The sequence below is a fragment of the Camelus bactrianus genome, chromosome 3 (genome assembly GCF_048773025.1).
Source record: "Camelus bactrianus isolate YW-2024 breed Bactrian camel chromosome 3, ASM4877302v1, whole genome shotgun sequence".
NCBI classification, from domain to species: Eukaryota; Metazoa; Chordata; class Mammalia; order Artiodactyla; family Camelidae; genus Camelus; species Camelus bactrianus.
Genome location: NC_133541.1, coordinates 37,216,552 through 37,240,844, shown reverse-complemented (window position 1 = coordinate 37,240,844; position 24,293 = coordinate 37,216,552). Strand labels below are relative to the sequence as shown.

General features: G+C 40.5%; 1 protein-coding gene across 1 annotated transcript; it reads left to right on the top strand.

Annotated features, from left to right (window-relative positions):
* The first annotated feature begins 14,743 nt into the window (after positions 1–14,743).
* On the top strand, positions 14,744–23,650 carry ESM1 (endothelial cell specific molecule 1). The gene is made up of 3 exons (XM_010966294.3): positions 14,744–15,313; positions 18,364–18,516; positions 22,118–23,650. Exons 1-3 carry the CDS (start codon positions 15,013–15,015, stop codon positions 22,216–22,218), a joined length of 555 nt encoding a protein of 184 aa, XP_010964596.1. The 5' UTR covers positions 14,744–15,012; the 3' UTR covers positions 22,219–23,650.
* Positions 23,651–24,293: the final 643 nt, after the last annotated feature.

The window sequence follows — 24,293 nt, the reverse complement described above, 5'->3', positions numbered from 1 at the left end:
CATGATAAGGAATAGAGACCTGAAGAAGATAAGGATTCTGTTAGCAAGGTGGGATGGGCAGAGGTGGATTTCTATCTTCATATCCTGTTCAGCTTCCCCAGAATAAGCTGCACATTCTGTAGATTTGCTAAGCGAGTAAAAGGATGAACAGAGGGTTGTGCCAAAAACGTGCTTACTCAAGATTTTATAACTTGTAACCCATCTACTGCCTTTCCTGAATTTCTAGGAGAAAGATTCAAAATTTACATTATAAGGAGGAATTTTTGTGGGTGAACATTTATAGTTGCTAATTCTATATTTGGAAGATTAAAAACCACTCTCCCCTACCCCGTACTCTTCACACCAGTAATATCAGGAACTAGGAATATAATAGAGCCATTTCGAATAAATGTCTCCAAGGGAATTAACAATGATAAAATCAAAATAACATAAAATAGAGTCTAAATTAAGATTTTCATTGTCTTCATCAACAAAATTATAACGTTGGGAAGCTTCTTTTTCTTCTCCCTCGTATTTAAGATAGCAACCATATTTCATTGCAAGTGATTTGATGCCAGTAGTTGAATCAGTCTGTCTTTTAGTATTTCCTCCAGACATTCTTTGAACATGTGTCAACAGGAAAGAACATGTTTCAAAATCTGCTTCTGCCCATTTCTCCCTTAATAAACAAAATGAAGTTTGAAAATATGTCTTTCAGTTCTCGTGCTTTCTAAAATTTGCCAAAAACCAGAATTGTCAGAGCTGGCCAAGACCACATTCTGAAGCAGGTAAAATTGATGGTGGGGACTCTTTCATTTCCATTCTCAGTATTCCAATTTCTCTTAATAGTCCTCATCTGCAAGGACTTATTGTCAGCAAATACTCATAACATCTCATAGCTCAAGAAAATATATTTTAAATTAATGGAGGTGCTGGAGGTTGAACCCAGGACCTCCTGCATGCTAAGCGTGTGCTCTAAGCTATACCTTTCCCCCAGCTCAAGAATATTTTAAAGTGTTGCTACCTTACAGTGTATTCTCATTTTATTTAATGTTTCTTAAATAATAATAAAAAAAAACCTTTAAATATTCAGAAGAAGTATCTCTAATGATGAGCTGCCGGGTATGGTTTCAGGGATGGAGATAGTTTGGGTAGAGATTATTCCTTGCTTGGATTAAGTCACATCACATAGATACCACCTACTCTGAGTATGTAACAGGCTCGCTCTAGGAATGACTTTTTTTTTTTTTTTGCATATTGTTGGCTAAATGATAAGCCAGAGGTTCCTGCACTGCTGCTGCCAGGAGGATGTTTAAAACTGTCACACTACAAGTGCTAAGGCACCTGTATTTCTGCCCACTGTGTGTGTAGGTTGTGTGGGAGATGGCCAGAGAAATATTTTAAGTTTGGACTTCAGTCAGAGAGCGCTCTACTCATTAGAATGAGTTTTAAATTCCTTTCTGCAGAAGCAAAGAACACAAAGAGTGAGGGCTCCAGGAAGAGTGTGGGCTTCTGGTTCACAGACTGCACCCCCCACCCCCCCCTGCCCAGAAGCCATTTCCAGGTGATATGTACTAAAGATACAGGAAGCCAGGCAGTAGGATAGCATGATATTAGGGAAGAAGGTCCTTCTCTGAGTGACACTCCCCTTGTGTTACTAACTGCCAGACACCTGCTATAAGAGCAAAGTCTCATGCAGTCAGAAGTCTTTGAAAAGTGACAGGATCCAAGCTAGCAGGTTGCAGCCCCAGCTGACAGCATGCAAAGAGAGCGACCCAAACCAAAGCCAAGGATGCTTGTGGGATCTAAATCAAAGTACTCAAGATGTTCTATACGATGAGGAGGCTTTTAATAATTCATAGTTCAGGGAAGAAGGAAAACTCTCTTAGCAGACTTGTCAGCTTTCCATCCCAGACATCTAGATCACTCTTCATTCTTCAGGCTTTTGGTCTTTCAATGTTGTTTTGTGAGTTTCAGAAGAGGTCCAGAGAGAGAAGAGACGGGTGATGAGAAAGGTTGTGGGCATCTAATGGCCAATCCTCTTGGAGAAAAGGGTCAGAAAAATTGATGTAAAAATTTCTGGGTCAAAAACCAACATGTGGTAAACCTCTATTTTATTTAAAAAATCATTTTCTGGGGAAAATCTCTTCCATCTTGAGTTTTAAAAGCAGTAGTAATAACCATTGGCAACAACTGGCATCTTGAACTATATTTTAAACTTATTAAATACAGGTTACCCTTCCGGTGGGAAAACAAGGGATAAAGGAAGTAGGCAGTCAACATTTTGCCAAGTGTGTCAGAGCGAAGCCAAGACTCCATAGCAATTTAGCAATGAAGGATTAGTCCCTGCTGAAATTCACTTTATAGACCATGAATCAAGTCCTGGACACAAAACAAGATCAACATGGAACATACACAGAAGGCTTGTCAGAATGTGGACAATGCAAGTAAGACAGAAGACGATGCAGACAAGTCTGCAACAGGGATGACTCTGTTAGTGAATGCAAAGTTTATATATGAACTCTCACCAGTAATGCTGTTTAGTATTTATATGTGTTTATGTATATGTCCTTTTTAAGGTAACTGTTTAGTACACTTGATATAATTAGGTGCAATCGTTACCAACAAATCCTTTTATAGTCTAACGTCCTGAGTTAAGAAATAGCCCAGGGAGGGTACTTACTGGTGGAGCAGAACAAAACCCACCTGAGTTAAAAGTTGTAGTTCTGGTGCCCACAAGGTACTTCTTTCAGGATGTTGTTGCAACAGAGTGTCTGCCTGGGCTGTAAGTGTTAGAATCACAGGATGTTATTGCTGAAAGACACCTGTTGCAATCAGATCCTGTCAGGGCATAGACTCTGACTCAGGTGATTCAAATGATGAGACATTAATGAAGGGACTATTCACAGAGCTGGGCACAGAGACAAGGGACTTGAGGCACACAGGGACCTGGGACTGCAGGCAGCCCACAGTGAGAACCCAGTGAGAGCTCCTGAGAACCCAGTGAGAGCTGAGTGTGGAGGAGGGTGCCCCACAGGAGCTGGGAGCATGGAGGGATCCAGTCCCTGCAGTAAATGCAGGCCAGAGCAGGGAAGGCGCAGGGAAGAATTGCCACGGCCCCTCTGCCCGCCTTGGATCCTCTGTACGTGCCTCGCAGAGGCCAAACCCAACCAGAAGTCAAAGTAAGGAAGCCCAGGTGATGTCGTCCCTAGCAGGCATGGAGCAGGGTAGGAAAGGGCAGAGACTGGATTTGGGATGGGGGGGACAAGTGACAAAAACTACACAGTACCTTAGAAATTTGTCCCTTGTGCTCTGACGGGAAACTCCAAATTCTTTCTTTGGTCATAGACGGGGCCCAGGCAGGCAGTGCTGGCAGCAAATATGTGACTATATAAAGCAGCTTACAGCGGGTAGAGGTAAGAGTTCACTTGTTAAAAGCCAGAGGGCTGGCCTCCCCAGAAAAAAGGTGGCCTTCTCTGTGAAAACCTGGGTGCCCTAGTGCTTCCAGCAGTCAGTCCTGGTCAGCCTATGATCATGCCAGGAGAGGGGCTGGTACGTGCCCAACCACAAACACTTCTAGGGGAATTCTGCATCTAGCTGTGGCATCCTAGAGCCGTAAGAGTCAGCCTGCAGCCCCCATGCCAGGAAAGAGCAGCCTCTCCCCAGGTGTGAGTGCTGAGCTGGTGCGACAGGGCTGGAGTTAAAGTAACATGTCGTGTTACTGTTGTGTCTAGTCTCTGATCACACCAGATAAGGAGCTGGTGCTTCCTAATCACGCAGTCCAAAGTCTAGTTCTGTTTGGCTTTCAGTGCACTGTTCTAGGATGGGTCATGAGGAAACCATTCCCATCTCCCCAGAGAACTCTGCTCTGTCAGATCTGGTGCATGTGTATGGCTTTGCCAGTTGCCCTTGTTTATAAGAAACCCAGGCAGGAACCGACAGAGTAGTGTGGGTGGCAGCAAGGCTCCCACAGCAGACTTGGAGAGTCCCCTGTTCCCCAGCTCTCCAGCCAAAATGTCCTTTAACCAACTGCATGTCAGCTCAGGAGGCCAAGATGAGTGTGCAGCACACCTATGTTGCTTTGCAAAGTGAGCTGATCAATGAGATGCATCTTGAACGCTGTGTCTGGCACGTGTGACGTTACTGCGACACCTCACCTGTGGCTGGTGGGCAGGATTCAACAGGAAGAGCAGAATAGATGTGTCCATTACAAAACAGTTACATAAGTGCCCCTGAATAAATTAATAATATTTATTTGCAGTGCATTGCGAGTAGCTCAATTACGTCCGTATTTATTTCTGATCGCTTTGCAAGTTGCTCAGTTATGTCTTTAATCCCTTCATCACAAGTAATGTTTCCCCTTCCATTCATTTTGTTTGGGGGAGGGTATTGTGAGAAATTGGCTTTTTATTATTCCACTGAAGCCCACTTTGTCAGGGATCCAAGTGGCTATAGCAACTAAATCTCCTGTTGACTCTTCCTCTAGACTCAATCCCTGAAAATTAGTTGGAACAGATCATAGTGAGCCCTGTGAAATGCGTCTTTTGGTTTCAGAGGGGCAGTGAGCTGGAAGGCTCATCCGTTCTTTGATCCTCTGTGACTTCTCTGATCCTGTGAGTCCGTGTGACTCATCTTATACCAGGTCTTGTTGTGTTTCACTGCCTTGGAAACTGCTGGACTGTCATAAATAAGACTCACTCCTGGCTGTCTTGATTTTCAGACCCCAGAGCCCCCAGAGCCCTGGACCAGTGCTGAGGGCTCTTTCCAGAGGCATGAGACTGTCTATAAAAAAATAAACTACTTTAATAATTTGGGTTTAGATTGACTTTTTATTGTATGAATTAAACTTCGTCCACACTTCCCTCCCCCATAAGTAAGTGGAATCAAAGGGTGTAGTGGATGGAGACGTAGCCTAAGGACCTTTTCTCTGCCTTCTTTTTACACTGTGTACGTCCTGCGGAGACCAGGAATTATGGGGTCATGGAGAGCTGGGGCAGGAGGGGGCGTCTGGGGGAGACCTGGCCCAGGGCCTTGTTGTTATCAACATATTTGAGTGCTCACTACTTACCAGGTGCTGGCTTGGTGTGTCATTTTAATCCTAGGAAGTAGGTCATGCGTGTTTGCACATGGGGAAACCAAGACTTAGAGATTTAAATGTTGTGCTCAGTTTGTACTATTAATAAGTTGTGTACTCAGGATTCAAACTCAAGTGATCTGACCCCAAACAAATCATACATTTTTATCCACTGCTCTATATGGTGAAATAAATCTGCTGCCTCTACCTCCCTTTAATTCCTGACAGTCGAGTTAAGGGGTCATAGAGAGAGGTAAACTTGGTGCAGGAGGGGATGGTGGGGGTGGAAGGCACAGGGCAGAAAGGAACGCGATCTGATAAACTCTATCCCACTAATGTGCTCAATATGTAACAGCCAGAGCTGTTTTTAGCGTTTTAACTTTAGAAAAGGATGAAGTGAGGGGGCAGGCCTGCAACCACAGCTCCCTGAGAAGTTGGCAGGACGAGAGGATGATGGGGTCCGCAGACGGCTGTCTCATTCACTATCACTTTAGAGTTGGGGTTTGTGAAGCTGTCCCTGAAGTTTGCTTATCCCTTTTTAGAGCCTATGTCATTTCTCGAGCCCTTCTGATGTGCAGGACCTGAGGGAAGCATCATGAAGATCATGACAATGATCATAAAATGGTGCCTGCTCACTGGAATTCAAGGGGGCCCTGCACATCAAGAATTGTGTTAGGAGTGCAGAAATGCCAGGTTGGGTGAGGGATTCATTCTGGCCTGTAGGAGATGGGCAAGGGCATCACACAACCCTGATATTTCAGCCTGGAGGGGTGAAGTGTTTTGATGGATGGAGAAAAGAGGTTAAGCTGGCTGGAGGAGCAGGTTCAGGCCAGGGCCACACTTGTCATCAATTGTGGACACATTTGTTTACAATCTGTTCCTTTTCGTTTTCTGGGAAGAGAAGTATTAGTAAGTTACTCAACTGTAAATACTATTGTATAATTACTATAGGTCAAGATTAAAAATAAAAGTTTTAAAAATATTTACTTAATTATAAGTTATAAAATTCCAAGTTATTAAATGTTTCTTAACTCTGGTTTCTTTGACAGCTGAATAAAACTTACTCAGGACTACTTAAATCAGACTTTTTCTAGCTCTAAGCTCTCGTATATTTAGAGCTTGAGAGGTTTTCTGGGGTCACACTTATGGCTTCAACCTGTTTCTCCTCTTTTCAGATACTAAAGGTCTTTGATTAGCTGTTTATTCTAGTTGCCCTAGTAGTGGGACTGAATGTGGAGGGAAGCGTTATTTTGCATTCTGAGGTCTTGGACTCCCCTAACTGAATGTGAAGAGCTCTGATGATGCATCCACCCCTCATGGGAGAAGCCCCTCTTCCCGCAGCAGGTTTGTGTGGCTTTCTAATTACAGGTGAACAGTTCTGAAGGCTCACCACATAGGATTGTTTGACAGAGTGAATCCCTTACAGTGTTTGTTGTTGCTGCTGTTGCCTTTATGGGTTGTGTGTATGTGTGTTTTAACCAAGGAGGAAGATGTTATCATGGCAAGCATGCTACACATGTTACCCTTTTTCAAACAGCTTTACTAAGTGGCTTCCTCTCCAGTCCCTTCAGTAATGCCTGTCAGGTATTTGATGGTATACCTACATTTTCTTGTTTTCACTCTAAGATCTTGTCTGGATGTGGGGTGCTTAAAAGGTGATCATTTGTGGCCTTATTTGAAGTTCCATTATTTTAAGTTTGTAAAATGAAGGCATTAATGCTAAAAAATCAGAATGTCAATGCACATAAAATTGTCCATTTGTTATACTCTTAATTCTTCACAGACTAGCTTTCTAGACCAGGCCACATGAAGGCTGAAATTTTGATTTGCCATCTTAAGAGCACTTTGAATACAGAAAGCCCAGAGTACATTGGATTCCTTTCATTCTTGGAGACATTGTTTGGTGTTTTATTCAGTGAGTACTTCCTAAATATATTTACAAAGGAGTCAGGCTCAGCATGTTGTCTGGAAGTGGTGGTGTGTACATAGGCTCATGATCCACTGTTAGAAATGTAAGCTGGGTATATGTGCATGTATGTGTGTGTATGTGTATGCACTTTGGAATGGAGAGTGAGATATTCAACTTGGGCTTTACAGCACATATATCTCACCCTAAAATACTTGATCAGGTTAAGATGATGTTTTTCAGGTAGGTTGCAAGAATTAGACCTTTGATTTTACCGTATAAAGTTCTAGTAGAAGATTAAAGACTGGTAAAACAGTTCATTTTGCTGCTAACTATTGATGGTGGATCAATAAAAATAAAAGCAAGTCTATTTATTTAGACAACTACTGTATCTCATTGAATCTAAAATGTTATTAGTATATTATGTGCCATTATGTCATATATCATTCAGAAAGAAACAAATTCTTCCAATTAAACTGACATAATGCTTTTGTATTACTAGAATTTTATTTTAGTAATTGAAAAGTACTCTTTTGAGTACTTATTGAAAGTACTCTTTCAGGATTATTTGAACATAGATTTCTATCATTTAGAACTTTTGGATATTCATAGGAATGAAAGTATACATTCAGTAAATTGGTTCAAATATCCCTAAACAACTCCACGTTCATATCTGGTCCTTTTGAATCACATGTCAATGTCGTATCTTTTTGATAGATTATAGATAGACCCCTGGCGACAGAAATGCAGCATTTCTTAAAAACTAGCTCCACTATTTGTCTTTGACATTCTCTTCCAAGTGACTGGCATTCATTCTGCAAGTTCCAATGTGCATTTGTAAGCAATGATAATTACATCATAGTGGCTGTATCCCAAATTCAGTCATGTTAATGTGTAAAGACGTATGTCTTAGAATTAGTAAACTATGCTAAAAAAATTTGAAGTGCATAATATAGTTAAATATTCTAGGTCAATCCCTCAAAGATAGGCTTTTCCTGTCAGAAATCTCCAGAGTAAATAAGATGTACTAATTCTGCTAACATGAAGAGATGTGACTGGGAGAAACCACTAGTTTAGAAGTTTCTCAGATTTTTCAGTTTATCAGAACCAAGTGGCTTCCCTGTTAAAAATGTTGATTCCCAGCCCTGTCAAATTGGAATCTCTGGCTGTGGCATTTTGACAAGCTCCCCAGGACACTCTGATGCAGGTGGTCTGGGGAACAGTGCTTTAATGCACACTGCACCGAGCCCTACAAGGCACCCTCAGTGTACATTAAGCTCTCAGATTGTAGGCTTGGAAACTTCATGAACTCCAAGGCAGCCAAAAGAAAGCAAGACACTTAAAAAAACAAAAAGAAAGTCACAATGTGGCCTTTCATTGAGAACATCCCAGGAAGAAAGGAGCCAAGATATTTCAACACCAGATAGAGAGTGAATCTGAAATTGCCAGTTCCTTAAAAAATTCTAAATAAGAGGTTTGGAAGTTATGCTTCTGTTTCTCCTCTTCTAGGGCTTACCTTTATTTTTTCCCTGAACATTCAATCATTTATTCAACCCACATATCATGTAAAGGCTAAGGCTCTTTCTTCATCACTAGACAAACTGATGAGTCTGATGAGGGTGGTCCTGATTAATATTTTACTACATTATGAAAGAGGTCAGTTTAAGGTTAGGCAAAGGAAGTGTCATGTTATTAGAGCTGCAATGTAGCAGAATCATTTCCTATGATTCTTGCATTAATCAGAATTCTTAGTCTTTCCAAAATTCCTAGTGAAAATTCCAAATGTCTTAGCAATAACTTCTAACATGACTTTTTAAACCTGTGTTCTCTGATGTCAGATAGCTCTAGTATCTAAGTGACTTCCAGTGCCTAAGCTAACTCTTTAGTCATTTAGGAAACCAGTAATTAAAAAGAAAACTCTTTTGGCCCACAAGAGCAGTTTGTGGGCCGTTTAGTCATCCTGCTCCGGATGGGGTGAGGCTACAGGGAGAGGTGGTGGAGGCTTCCTGAGCCAGAATGTAGAGGTTCAGCCATCCTTCTGTGTACTGAGTAAATGAAAAATTACACCACCTCCAAGAAACTGAGGGGAATGGAGGAGTGGGTGAGGCCTGAGATAGACAGCCCTAGGCTCATTTTCTTTCATGGAGTATAATTTGTCTTATAGAATAAGTTTCACACCTGTATGGTAATTTAGAGTTGACAATATGTTTTCACATCTACATTATCTTTGATCTTCACAATGTCTCTTTAAGAAAAGGCTGACGGTGGGGTGGGTATAGCTCAGTAGTAGAGTGTATGCTTAGAATGCCTGAGGTCCGAGGTTCAATCTCCAGTACCTCCATTAAAGAAAAAAAAAAGAGATGACATTGTTTCTACCCCTTATATTTTGCTGAAAAAAAAAAAAAAAAAGACATCATGTTAATCAGGAAGGCTGGGTTGGTGTCTTCCTCCAGGATCGATGGTGGAGCTGGACTCAAACTTATCTTCTGGTACTAAGTACAGAGCTGCTTTCAGTACTCAAGCTATTTCTCTCTCGTCTGGGATCCGGGCAGTGTCAGGTGCTTGTGGACATGAGTTTATATTTGGAGGCAGAAGGACACTACATGACATCGTGCAGATAGGTTCATAGACTTGGAACCCTGATTTGAAAAGCAGCTAGCTGTTAGAAAAACTTGCCTGATTCCTCACATTAGCACCTGCTACAACTGGGGGCAAAGGAGACATAGGCAGCTGGGGAGTGAGAGCTTCCCACATGTCCCAAGTTCTAGACTTTCTCACTCTAAAAGAATTCCTGCCAGTGTGAACCCACAGCAGAAGATTCTAGTTCTGGCCAGGGTTAGAAAAACAACCTGATTCTGTGTCTTCTTTCTCAGGGGACTTCATTGGAATCAGGGCTCTGGATAGGGTGTAAAGTTCTTTGAGGGGCACCCAGAGATTCAGGGTCAAGGTTTGTCATAGATACTGTGGGTGTCCTGTTCTTGTCTTCTCAAAGTCCCCCACACTCACTGTTCTTGCAGGGCTGTCTGCTGTGAGCAACTGTGATGGTCCCGCACCTGCCTATAGCCTTGACCTGCTCATTAGGAGAAATCAGAGGGCCCCACGCTGGCAAGAAGAAGAATTAAAAAGGTACACTGCTCTTTACTCTTCTGAGCAAGTGTAGTTTTTGAAAATTGCCTGTAACACCAAATCCTTCTTTACTATTAAAATTGTCTTTATTAAGAATTGAAACTGAAGAGATATTTCTTTGGGAAAAATATTTGCTCCAAGATATAAGATCATTTTTAAAGAATGAAGCAAATCTTTAGAAATTTAGACTCTTCATATTAGTAGTCATAATGCCCCTTTTGGTTTTCTTAACTCATCACTGAAGTAGAGAGGAGAGATGAGAGGTTTATAGTGACTTGCCTAAGATCACATAGTTTGGTAGTGACAGAGCTGTTTCTAGAACTCCTGCAAGCTATTCCTAGGTCAGGAGGCTCTGGGAGGAGTCCCCAGGGCCTGTGACAGTGGACCTGTTGCTGCTGTAAGTAGTCAGTTTGGCAGAGATGTCTCGTCAGGGTCTATAGGCCAGGAGGAGCTCCCAGGAACTTCTCCTCAGGGTGGATGTGGTGCTCCCAGATCCAAGGCTGGAAGGTCACGAGGACAAATTTGGTTGGTTGTGCAGGAGCTAACCTGATGGAACCAATGTCTCTGCTCAGCCTCCATCCATCCTTAGCTGCTTCTGCTGTCTCTGCTACCTCTCCCTCATTCTGTCAGGAAACTGGACCTCACTTTGCTTCCCTTGGGGAACACACTGGTTCCCACTTTAACTTACAACTCTCTGAAAATGGTTATGGGAAACAGTTAATTATGTTTACATGTTTATTAAGTATTAAGCTCTTATTATATGCTAGCCCTTGCCCTGGACACATGCAGAATTGCCATCAGCTGGTGTGTCAAAGCAGGAAGACTTTCAGATGATACCAAAACGAAAAACTAAACTAGAAACAAAGTCTCATTCACCTGAATTTTTCCACTTGCCCCTTGGAAACTTTCACCTTCAAGGCTGCCTTTGTAATTATTCCATTTAAATCCAGCCAAGCTGGCAAAGAGGTTTGTGAGGAAGGCACAGTAAACATGGTCCAATTTGACTTGACCATGAGGGTTTGGAACCTTCTCAGAGCCGTTCCCACTTTAGCTATCCAGAAAAAAATGCCTGGTGTTTGGTTACAAGCAATTATAATGTGTAAAATCAAGCGCAAAATACCAGTGCCTATTATCTAGGCTTATTTTCCTGCTTGGCATAAAACCAAATTTAAGAAAAAAATCACAATGGTTTTTTAAATGCACAAGGTGCACTAGGTTGAATAGTTATGCAGTTTTATCGTGGTTCTGGCCTCCCCCTGCAGAAGGTCGCACACAGCCTTTTGGAACCCCAGATAGTTCACCATAGCTTGAACTGGCATTTTCAGGGTCGTGAAAGCTTATGTGATTCCCCTTGGCCTCACTAGATACCAAGATGTAGAGAACAAGGTTAGTGATTTGCCAGTCCCAGCTCAAAGCAAGCCCACCAAGGTGGACCTCATGCCCTCACCATCACCAGCTTTGCCTTCACCTTAATTATATTTTTGCTTCAGATGAAAGTTGGCTCCTTGTTTACTCATGCTCTGATTTCCTAACTCTTTGTGGTCATTGCTAGCTTTCCTCATGAGACTGGTTGATCTGAGCTCAAGGTTGGGAAAGATAGGAATACAACTAGACAAAAATCCCTCAGGGGCTTTGGTGGGATGACCAGTTTTTGTTGAGTCTTGGAAGGAATTGAAGGGTCCCCCAAATGAGCTGTTATGTACTATGTATTGAGATAGTTCCATCACTTATGAACTCTGTTGAGCATATTTTCTCCACTCTTCTGTGTACTGTCTTTTGATTTACTGTTACTGTGGGTTTGGTACCCTCAGCTTGTATCTTCTCTCTGTACCATAGTCATTTTCCAAAGGTATTTATCAGTTTTAGAAAAATGCAGAAGATGGTTGTCCACAAGTACCTTTTCCCCTTCCCTTCAACACTTGTGATTTTGACATTCAAAGGCCCTTATTGTTCTTCCTTAAATTCCTATGAAAACCAGAAGGTTCTTACCTTCTTATTATTTTTCTTTATTCGCTGCCATGATGACTATATTGTAAAATGAAAACTAGCCACCATTTATTGAATGCATATTACTTGATTGGCGCTTTCCATCCCTTATCTTATCAATCTTAACAATAACCCTATTAAGAAGGTATCACTAGCCCATTGTACACAATGAGGAAATGGAGGCTTAGAGACATTAAACTAAGTTCCCTAAGGGAATAAGCTTCAGAGCAGAGATTCAGATCCAGCTCTGACAGAATCCAAAATTTATAGCAAGACCAAACTAGTGTGCAGACTGGATCCAATCCATAAGAAATGAAGGCACATATAATGTTTTTCTAATTCAAATGAGATACTGGCCAACATTTAAAATTTAGGGGATTACATTCAAAAGTCTGGGTTCTATCTTCTATTTTAAAAAATTAAAAGATTGAGCACAGTGTGCTCATCTTCCTACAGCAGTCAGTTGGCCCTAAGGAGCTGCTGCTTCCCTTATTTAAGGCATGTACACTCAGGTGGGTACAATCCCCTCTTTCTCATTGCAGTGCACCTGGTTAGCTGACCACCTCACCCACTGGGGTCACCTGTTTGGCACCTGCATGTGTTTAATTTTGCCATCTTTAGTCTCTGGACATGATTGGTCTTAAGGTTGGAGTCCTGACTTTGTCATTTGCTGACTGTGTGACCTTGGACAAATTACTTAACTCCTCTAGTCCTCAGTTTTCTCATCTCTAAGATGGGGATTAGAATAGTACCTACCTGTTGAGGTTGTTTTGAAAGTTAAATGTGATAATCCACATCAAATGCTTTGCATGGTCTCTGGCACTTAAGATTTCCACAATAGTTAGGTGTTGTTATTAACCACTTTTCCAATTAACTACTCCCGTCAGAAAGTAGAGTTCAACAAAATTGGAACAGGAAAACTTTCCCAAAGTCATCTTAAATTGCGAACTAGGCCATCAGAACCACTGGCCATGGAAGCATGATTATATTGAAAAGGACAATAGAGTGTGTGGCTTTGACATTAGACTGACATGGTTCAAGTTCAACCTCTGATATTATGGGGATCTTGGGCAAGTTATTTAACCTCTTTCTGACTCAGTTTCCTCATTCATAAAATGATAATAGTACCTACTTAATAAGGTTGTGGTGAGGATCAAGTGAGTTAATACACGTAAAATGCTTCAGAACAGTGCTTGGTACATACCATGCACTCAATGGATGTTACCCAGTATTGAAAACAATAAATCAGAGTGTCCTGTTTGTCAAGTATGTGTTTGCTTCTGGAAGTGAAGACAGAATATTTAAAAGTGGGTTGTCATGAAAAATTTGGAAGCTAGGACTCTTGCCTTCATTTCCCATCTCCTCAAATCCCTGCAATATGGATTCTGCACCCCCCAGTCCAGATTCTGTTCCCTCCAACCTCCTAAAATCGCACTTTTGAAGGCTAATCATCAAGTCACATCCAGTGACCTCAGGCTCACCTTCTAGAGGGGACAAGAACTTTAGAGATCAACCAGCCCAATGCTGTCAGCTCTCAAAAAAGTAGGCTGAGGCTGAGAGAAGTCCTGTGGCTTGCCCATAGTTAACTTGTGACAGACCCAGAGGTATCAGCTGTATTGGTTGTGCATTTACTAGATGACAATGGAATTATGTCTGTTTTGACAGGTGGGTGGGGCTTGGAATCCAACATGTAGCTGGAGTAAGAACTCTCCTTTCTCCTCTTTTGACTTGCTCCTTCTGTCCCACAAACCTTGCTTAATGAGGCTTTGATCTAGTTAATGCTTTAAGAGGACCGCTTTGTCTTCCCTGGTGGGACCTAGGCCCTGTGACCCTCCATAGCATGAAGACCTTGTTTCCAGATGGGTAATGTTTTCCCTTCCCTGTGACTAGCCTCTCTGGGCCATGGTCCGATTTCCCTGCTGGCTCATTTGTTTCCTTGGGCTGGCTGCCTTGTTTGGCAATTTTTAGTGAGGGTTCTGATCTATGCCAGGAGGTGAGGGGAAGGACTGCGAATGGGCTCCATCATTGGACAGGCAGTCTTGGTGATGGATGATCCCTCTCCCCAGTGAGTTTTGGGTCAGCAGGAGTCCAACTGATAAGTTTTTCCAGAATGGAGTAAGCCAGGAACAGTGCCAGCAGCATCTTACCTCTTTTGTGGTTTTTGTATTGATTTTAAAGGAAATTCTCAGCGGCAGCCCCACATCTTACTAGAAATACAGCTACATCCATGATAAACTTAGATATATGTCATATGAATTGTTTTAGAAATAATATTTGAAGAGGGGTGGGAGGAAGGAAGAGGGGGTCTCTAAAAAAAATAACCCTTTCAAAATATTTTCTTTCTTCTAAGTATTGAAAAGGCACACTCTAACCCTTTCTTCTTCCAAATGATCTCATGGCTATTTATTGAGGGGAAATACCAAATGTTTATTTATTTTTTTAAAAGGAGCTTCTTCGGTCCTGATGATTCATGTCGATATAATTTTCCTCCTGACTGCAGAGGCTCTGAGACAAAGCTACACCACAACTGATGTGCCGGTGTCAGAACAATTCCTGTCCTGGAGGAGGGCGTGCAACCTTCTTTATTCCCCCTTCACAGACGTCCTTGAGCCCCCAAGACGGATGTGAGCGAGTTTTTTAGTCCTCATGCAAAACAACCATCTAAACATAACAGATGACATCAGCTCGGGCTTTTCAATTCCTGGATGGCAGCAGCGTGTTAATCCAGCCTTCATCCTGGATTTCATAAACTAAAACAAGAGAGCCTGGCAGGAGGACAGCGCTGCTGCTGGGTTGAGGAAATTGATGACGGGGAAGCATGCGGGCAACCCAGTGTATAAAACTCATAAACGAGTAGGCAGAGGCTCAGCTACCACTTTGGACGGCTGCTTCCCGCCAGCAAAGACCCCCGCCGCGGGAAGCGAGCCGAGCTGCGGGAAACATGAAGAGCCTCTTGCTGCTGGCCACGCTCCTGGTCCCTGCGCACCTGGCGGCGGCCTGGAGCACCAAGTACGCGGTGGACTGCCCCGAGCGCTGTGACAGTAACGAGTGCAAAAGCAGCCTGCGCTGTAAGAGGACAGTGCTGGACGACTGTGGCTGCTGCCGCGTGTGCGCCGCGGGGCTGGGAGAAACTTGCTACCGCACGGTCTCAGGCATGGATGGCGTCAAGTGTGGCCCCGGGCTGAGGTGTCAGTTTTACAGTGAGGAGGATGATTTTGGTGACGAGTTTGGTATCTGCAAAGGTAAAGAGTGACCCCTTGTTTCCCCCCGCCCCGCCCAGGGCATACTGAGGGCTTTCAGCTAGCGTGGGAGGCAGGAGCCTTTCCTCTTACAGACAAAGAGGGAAAATGCAAGTGCGTTAGGTCCCCACAGGTGGTGTGGTGGGGAGAGAGAGAAAGAAAGATAACGCTGCACATTGTAGCTGAACCCAGTGTGCAGGAAAGCCCAGAAAGAAATACAGCATTTCACTCATTATATTTAGGAGATTAAAAAAAAGTTGCAATTGAAGATTGAGTTTCCTCCTTTTCTGGAACACTTTAGGAACTTGACAGGTTATCTGTTACGGATGGTTTAGGTACTCTCTTCTGCAGACAGTGATTACAGAGGTCTGCACTCGGTAACCTGTTGGGAGAAGTGGCTAGCCCTGGGGTTTAGTGATTCTTTGATCTTAAAAGGGTCCACAGGATGGAGGGCACCTCTCAAGACCAAATATTTCTGATGAACATTAATGCACTTTGTGAAATTGGGTGGCTTAAGTCATCTGGCAAAATGACCCACATTCTCAGAAGAGGTTATCTTGAAGTATAAAACAAGCCTCATTCCACTTTATGAAAGGTTTGGATCATCTAGAAAAATAACAGATAGTGTAAGATAAGCAAAAATAACAGTAAAGAAAAATAAAAATTGGAAGTCTGTAAAGAAAGAGGTTGGCAGTCTTACATACTTAAAGAAAAACCTTATTAGGTTGAAATGATAGATAAACAATTTGGTTAAGCATTTGCAGAATTTATTTCAAACTTAGTGCTGTCGTTTAAAATCTTTAACATGTTTAGAATGGAAGGAATGGTGGTTTAAAAATACTCTGTATGTGGATACCTCATGATCTCATTCTTAAGAGTTAATTTTAAGATGCAACACATATATTATAGTCCTATTTATCAGTTTTATAATACAAAGAAGCTTTTAAAATTAAAAGGACTGGAAAGTCTCTAAATCTTATTTTTATGGATTTAATATAAACTTTTTATGAATGATAATCATCCAGTATTGAGCTAATCTCAGTAACTTTTTTAGAAAAAATATTTTGTAAATCAATCACCTTTTAAGCCACAAAACATTCTAAAGTTCAGAAAATAAATTCTTGAACCACTGGGAAAATTTTATTGTTTGCTTAGTTTATTTTTGTTTATAACCAATACAAACTAGAATATTGAGGAAATATTCTCTTTGATGGACTTTCATATACTGTTTCTTTCAGCTGAGTAGGATTTGCATTTTCTGTAAATTATAGGGCTTATCAGCCAAGAAAAGAGTACTTCACATAAGGAAATTAGGGAGGAAGTGGTTAACACAGTCCTGTTTCTGATATAACAAGTATATGCCATGGATTGCTTTTTCTCTTGGCATAAAAATTGTCTCTGTAAGTGTGATTGTAAATGTTCAATTACATATGGAGAAAGAAAGAAGCTGTAAAGCATCCAGAGTCTTTAGCTCTCCAACATTCACTGAATGATTGAGGTAGCTGTTAATAAGATTTATTTTTTAAAGCTATTTAGGATAGCTCTTGGACATCCTTCAGACTGCAAGAGAGTCTAATTTCAAACATTTTTCTCTCTGCTGGAAATAGTGAGTCTGTGTGAACCTCGGCAGCTAGATAGAGACATTATATTTTGCTCTAGGCAAACGCTCTCCTTCAGCTTTTCTACAGAACACTTCTAGGAAAACTGTATATTTTAGCTGCATATCCGGACGTTCTCTAAATATTCAGATGTTTGGCATTGTGTTGCCCAGATAACAATCAGCCAGCCCACACATCATTATTGAACACCTACTATCTGCCCAGCAGTATTCAGTACATTCAGGGATACAATAAGAGCATAACTGAGAATTTGGCTAAAGTTTAAGTTTTCAGCATCACTGGAGACAGAATCCTATCCTGTGTGCTTTTCTGCTAGAGGCTTTTTCAGGATCGCTTTTCAGGACTGTTCTTCCCAGCAGAGTGGCCAGTGTTGAAAACCTGGTGCTTCTCTAATCTGAAGGATGCACAGTAAAGAAACTTTAAATCTCTTTTCAAAATATATTTCATTAATACCTGTCTTGAGGAAGATTAGTTTGCTAAAGGCTCAGATGCCTCACATGTTGTTTCTTCACCCATATGTGATTGTACATTTACAAGGATAGTCTCATGCCAAGAAAATATTCTACATCTATTCTCCTTGGCTGTTAAGGACTGGCTACTCTATTGAGATGCCGTTTACATTACAAAAAGCATGCATTTTAAATAAAGGAGTTTGTTCTCTTTTTCTCAATATGATATGTTTTAATCTAAGTATGAAAACATCGAAGCTCTAAAAGCTTTTGGATTTTGGCAGGTATACAAATAAATTCTGAGCTTTCTTCATGTTTATCATATTGCATCTTAGCTCTGCAGAGGGTTTTATTAGTGCATCTTCTTGACGTCTGGAGAAGTTAGGTTAATTTGTCCTGCTCTTTTAATAAATAAGGAAGTTGCTAAGAGTTGGAGCAGACTGAGGATTGATCGCTTTATAAAGAGCGGAGATAGCAGCTCTCTTAGCCCCTGGTTAGTTTAAGCCAGTTTAGTTTCTATATATTTAGAATGGTAAATTGTCTGTGAGTACAGGGGATTGATTCAAAGACAGCATCATACCTTTTAAACTCTGTGAGGAGCTGACACACATGTCTGTTCAATTGCCCACGTTCACTGAGCTGTCACAGAGGTAGCCCATGAGACCCTGTCTTTTGGTGTCTAAGCAGAAAGTAAATAGAATTAAAACTGGTTCAAGGATATTGATTATATGTATCTGTCTTCAGCTCAACTTCACAGCAAGATACTATAACTGGGGCGTCCATCATTATCTGGTCTTAGTGTGTGATTTCACGTATGTGATTTGAAGTTTTAATTTTCAAAGCCTGGGATTTTTTGAGAATTGGGTTTTATCTTATGGTCAGGATTCATGAGGTTTGTCAGTTCCTGAGTGCACCCAGGGGCTGTGAGGGTGGGCACTTCCACACATCCAGCAGCTCCCTCTCTCACCCTTCCCTTTGTCCTCAGACTGCCCATACGGCACCTTCGGGATGGAATGCAAACAGACTTGCAACTGTCAGTCGGGCATATGTGACAGGGTGACTGGCAAATGCCTGAAGTTTCCCTTCTTCCAATATTCAGTAGCCAAAGCATCCAACCAGAGATTTGTTTCTCACACAGGTAAGAACTGATTCCCGGATAAATATTGAAACAATAATATTGCTTTCAGTTTGAATAACTTAAAAAATATGGCTAATAGAATAAGATGTTGATATAAGTGATTTTCTTGTTGGGGGAGGGTGTAGCTCAGTGGTAGAATGTGTGCTTAGCATGCACAAGGTCCTGGGTTCAATCCCAGTACCTCTATTAAAAAAATTAGAAAATAACCCTAATTACCTCCCCCCACACAAAAAAGGTAATAAAGTAAAAAAAAAGGTTAAATAATTTTGTTTCTTTTATTTTACTTAGGGAATGGTGGGTGGTTGTTAAATCTTGTTGCTATTTTTCAAAGAGACCTCATTAATAATGTTGAAGATTATATAATTTTTCATACAGTTTACCCAATTTAGATGGGGGAAAAATATGATTGAGTACCAAAAAACATGTAATAAAAATGAGCCAAGATATGCAAAGTTCTTTAAATTTTTTGGGGATCTGTTTTACTTACGAACCAGACAAAGCTGCTTGTCTCCCAATTCACACAGGAAAAGTACTCTGAGGAATTTATTGGATAAGGCTTCAGAGAAGCCTCTTTACATAGAAAATATAAAACTTTTTTTTAACCAAATGGAAGTGTTTAAATGGAATAATTCCAAGCATGTCTTTTTGTGGATTTGGGAGAGAATAAAAGTATCTGTGATTGAAATTTTGGAATTACCTCTAAACTTTTGAGTCAAAGTGTAGTAATACTCACACGCTGCTTGTTAGTGCTCGTGTAGTTCTTGTACAGGTTGTCAGAACGTGAGAAACAGTTGTAAGATGTATACTGTAAGATGATAGTAGGCACGTGTTCGGATATCTTGTTGACTAACTGGTTAGTAAAGCTTTATTAAATTGAAAATAGCTCATTTAAAACAACATGTAGCCACAGCAACTAATAGTATCAAAAGAACTATATACTTTTCCTCCTTAGATATAAATAGTTGACAATCCAAATCTATCTTAGTTTTTGATTCTGGTTCTTTGCACTTCAAATTAATCAAGATTTGAAATATTTGGCAAATGTGCTTATTTCCAAGCTTTACCTCTTTCTTACACATGGGTACAGTTAAATACATCAGGATAAAGAGGGAAACACTGCATTTTTAAGTGATTATTATTTTTAAGTTCGACTATGCCCTTAAACATAAAAAATGAAAACTTTTTTTTAACCATTAGGTGAATATCTTGGTGCATATTTGATCTGGAAATTGAGATCAGTATTAATATTTTAAATACTTATTATGACTTGTCCCTATAGTCTTTGAAAAGCAAAGTGGAAGAAAACTGAGTTTTAAGTTGTGAAAAAAAATTTTTAAGGTGAAATTCACATGACATAAAATTGACCATTTTAAGATGTACAATTCAGTGATATTTAGTACATTCACAGTGTTGCGTAGCCACCACCTCTGTCTAGTTTCAGAATACTTTTCTCAGCCCCAAATAAAACCAGTACCCATTAAGCAGTTACCCCCATTTCTCAGCCCCTAGCAACCACCAGATCTACTTTCTAAGACCAGAAAATTTTTTGAATGGCTTGATTGCTTTCAGTACAGCTTTGAAACCTATTGAATTCTCAGCATCACTAGCTATCTCAAACACTTGCAACTTCTTTTGTCTTATTTTGCTTTCTTAAAGCCGTAGGCTAAAAAGAACATTGAGGGAACAACTTTCCAATTCCTCTTCACTCGTTTAAGATTGTACCTTAAACTATCCCACCAAGAGAGAATTGAATCCCTGGTGAACCTTTATTGCTGTTTGGGATGTCTGGGGATCCTCGAGAGCTCCTTTGAAATAATCCTCAATGATGCAACTTTCATGTCACCTCCATCCTTCCTGCTGCACACACAGTAGCATCCTTTCTCTTCTCCGCTGGACCACTGTGCCGTCCCTTTCCCTTGGCCCTGTCACCCCTCTCTCATTTGCTTGCAGATTCTGCAAAAATCTTGACCACTATATAGATGCCTTGGAAACAGATACCATTGACTCTTAAACGACACGGGTTTGAACTATGTGAGTCCACTTATATGTGTATTTTTTCCCCAATAAATATAGTATTTGTATTTTCATTTTACAGATCTTTAACTAGGTGTGGGGAAAAGGTTTTTTTCGATTAGAGATCACAATCTGTGGAGTCAAAAGATCTAGGGTTTGAGTCCTGATTCTATCCACACTGTTTCAGCTTCCTGCCCTTGAATGAGTCATTTACCAGTTTCTTTGTTTTGGGGGCAGACAGCAGTAGGTGGATTTTTGACTGTGTGGAGGTCGGCACCCCCAATACCAGTGTTGTTCAAGGGGCGACTGTATTTTGCTGGATGAAAGTTACACTAAAGGTGACACAAAAAATATTTCTATACCCAAATTAAGTATCAAGATTCTTATTAGAAATTTGTGGAAAAAGCATTTTCTGACCTAAGGTGTTTCCCTTTATGAGCTAAAGGAGCAACTGAGAATGGCTATTGGTGTAATCTCAGTAAACCTGAGTCAGGTTCAGGATAAAGGGCAGAATATCCTAAAGACCTCTTGGAAAGTCTGTCCGGGAGCCCTTCTGTTCAGCTGTGCATTGTTCACGTGTGACTTCCTGGGCTTCAAGCACTGCTGTTTACAGGAAGGGGCTTGGGGCCCTTGTCTTGCCATGGGCTTCACATCACCTCTGCACAAGTCCTTTTGGGCCCAGCCTTTGTAAATGGCACCAAGGTTCCTCAGCACAGGGATTTCTCGTGGTGCCTTTTATACTTTGATTGCATGAGGTGGTTTTTTTTTCCTGACTGTCTACCTATTGGTTGCAACATTCTTGGCATGTGGGCTTCCTGGTTTCCCATCTCCATTTGTTGTTGTTGTTGAGTAGTGGGCTCTCCAACTTTCCAAGAATGGGAATTTACAACCAGCTCTTTTTGGGGGGGATGGGTAGTGGTAAGGTCTGGAAAGTTTCATGAATTTACATACATTTATCTGCTGGGCCATGCCAATCTTCTCACAGCCTTCCATTTCAGGAGGGGCATGCACTGCTGAAGCAAACACACTTCCCTACTCTTAGAAGCAGAAAATTTCTTTTAAAAAAATATAACAGTGTTCTTTCTTATGTAGAGCAAGAACTATCTTTATAAGTTCTGCCCTTTGGTCTGCCTTCTGCATTCTGAAGCCACATCAATAAGCTAATCCCTCTTCCATACCAGATAGGATAAGAATCTTACTTCGAGACCTATACTTACAGCACTTGCTCATTCTGTATTAATTAAGCACCTACTCTGTTCCGGGGTACTGTTGTACCAGTGCAGAAAACAAAGTCCCTGCTTTCATGGAGCTGATATTTTAGTGGTGGAGTGAGAAAATACAGGGGGAAAAAGACAAATGCATGTATAGAATAATATCAGGTGATGACAGGTGAATGAAGAGAAATAATTCAAGGGGGTGCTAACTGAGATGGGAGGTCTCTCTAACAAGAGCAGGTGAGCACAGCATAGACTCTGAATCTGTTAGAGATTTCATTGTAGGTCTGTCATAATACAGAAATAAGACAAAAGTGTACTGGGTCTTGGAGTTATAAACATTTGGACAAGATATGTATTCCTTCTAATTTCAGAGCATGATGTGGCCTCTGGAGATGGCAACGCTGTGAGAGAAGAACTCGTGAAGGAGAATGCTGCCCGGTCTCCTGTAATGAAGTGGTTAAATCCACGCTGATTCTGGGTGGGATTTCCAAGAGAAGACTCTACTTTAATGATCATTCAACACACAGCCAACATTTTAGGAACTGTCTATGTTATAGCATATGGACATGTAATTTTGGAGACCAAGAGTGATTCAGGGTGGGTCCAGGGAAAAAAAAAGTAGGCTACTAACAATCCATAAAATGCATATGACTGAACATTTTTAGATATTTGTTAAATATTTGAATGCGTATAGATTTGTTAAATATGTGTTTATAGTAATAGCGAAGAGCTAAAAATGCAATTTAAATAATCTTAACTTGGAGGGAGATCAGCCAAAGAGAAAACTAGCCAAAGCTGAGGACCACAGTGAGTCCACAGTTCTTTGACTCGATGTACATTAATGGTGGGGATATGGGACGGGGGACGAGTTAGCAGCAAGAGAAGGTGGGGGTGGGGTGGGAGAGTATGATGTTTAGGTCTTCCTTGAGGTAGCCTCAATAGAATTTAATTTTGCTTTTTTTTTTTTTTTAACTTTGGAAAAAGTCAAAACACAATAATCCCTGAAGGAAGTGGGCTGTTTGAAGCTTGTGAGAGTTTGAGTAGCAGCCTTGAACAGAGACAGATTTCAAAGGGCTGCTCATGGCATTCCCAGGTTACTGCATCTGAAGGGGGTTCTGGGGCAGAGGGCAAACATACACTTCCATAAATGGTTTTAAAGAATGCCACCTCAGATTGCGAGAGCAAGGAAGTATTTTGTCCACTTGGAGGAAGTGTGAAGGTAAATATTTATATATTATTGTAAACAATTGTTAGTACAAGTCATCCTCCGTACCCGTATTTATCACCTTCTTGAGAAAATAAACATAATATTGTTTGTTTAAAATGGTTAGAATAAAGGTATAACTCTATAAGGTTTTCAAACATCCGAGGCATGGTAAATTTATTATTAACAATTATAATAGTAATAAGGCATAAGGGAAACCTAGAAAAATTTAGTTACTATGGATTTATAAAATGTCCAAACATTAGCAACAGGGAATTTATTTAAAAGTAAGTGCAGTGACTTAAATGACTTCTAAATTTAAAGTAGAAACTGCTTTTTAGGATGTTTGGAAAAGAGTCAATTTCAGCAGGAAATGTCAACTTTAAAATATAGTTCATTTTTATGTTTTTTTCTTTAAACTTGATTAATAAGTGGAATTATGAGTATACTTGGAAGGATCTTAGCACAAACAGGACTGTTGTACTAGATTTTGTTAGGAAACATTTGCAGAAGTATTTTATTTGGAGTGAAGAATTATTTAAGAATTATTTCACTATTTACCTATGTTTTATTCTCGAAGTTTGCCAACAGAGTTGTGAATGTGTGTGTGGGAGGGTCTTTGAACGTAAGCTAAATAAGCTGTTTGGATTTGTTTTAAAAGGACAGGTTTATGATTGATCAATAAAAAAGCAAGACAGCTGCTCTGAGTCCATTCATGACTTTGTTAATCATTAAAATATTTAAATGATTCACTGAATGAATAAGAAATCTTTAATGCATATTAAAAGACAGGCTGCTCAATTAAATTTTCTGTCACAGATAATCATCTTCTATCAAAACACGAGGCCAGAATATTTATTTCTTTGCCTCTGATTTTTGTTGCCTTAGAGCTTCCTAAAAAGTTGGTCCTTTTGTATTAGCCCATTCTACAGAGGCGAAAAAAATTTTTTTTCTGTTGGTATTTGAAAGTGGTTACACTTTAGAAGATATGGGTGAAAACAAACCTTTCAGTGCCTGTAAAAGAATAGAGTAACATACAGCTTTGAAGCTTGAGTGTATGGTATTCAAGAACAGTATATGTTCACTCAGCCTTCTGTGCAAATTACAGAAACATTTTAAGTAAATTGATACAGTGCTGAAAAAAATTATGCCCATATTAGGAAAAAACATTCAGTTTGCCTGAATTTTTTTTTTTAAGAGGGGAGAAACTAGATGCAAATAATATAAAAATTAATAAAAATAAATGCAAAAAATTAATGCAAGATATGAGTATTATTATTAAATAAAACCAGAAAGCACTGAAAATCTTTACTTTCAGTAGTGTGCAATGAAGTGTCAGGATA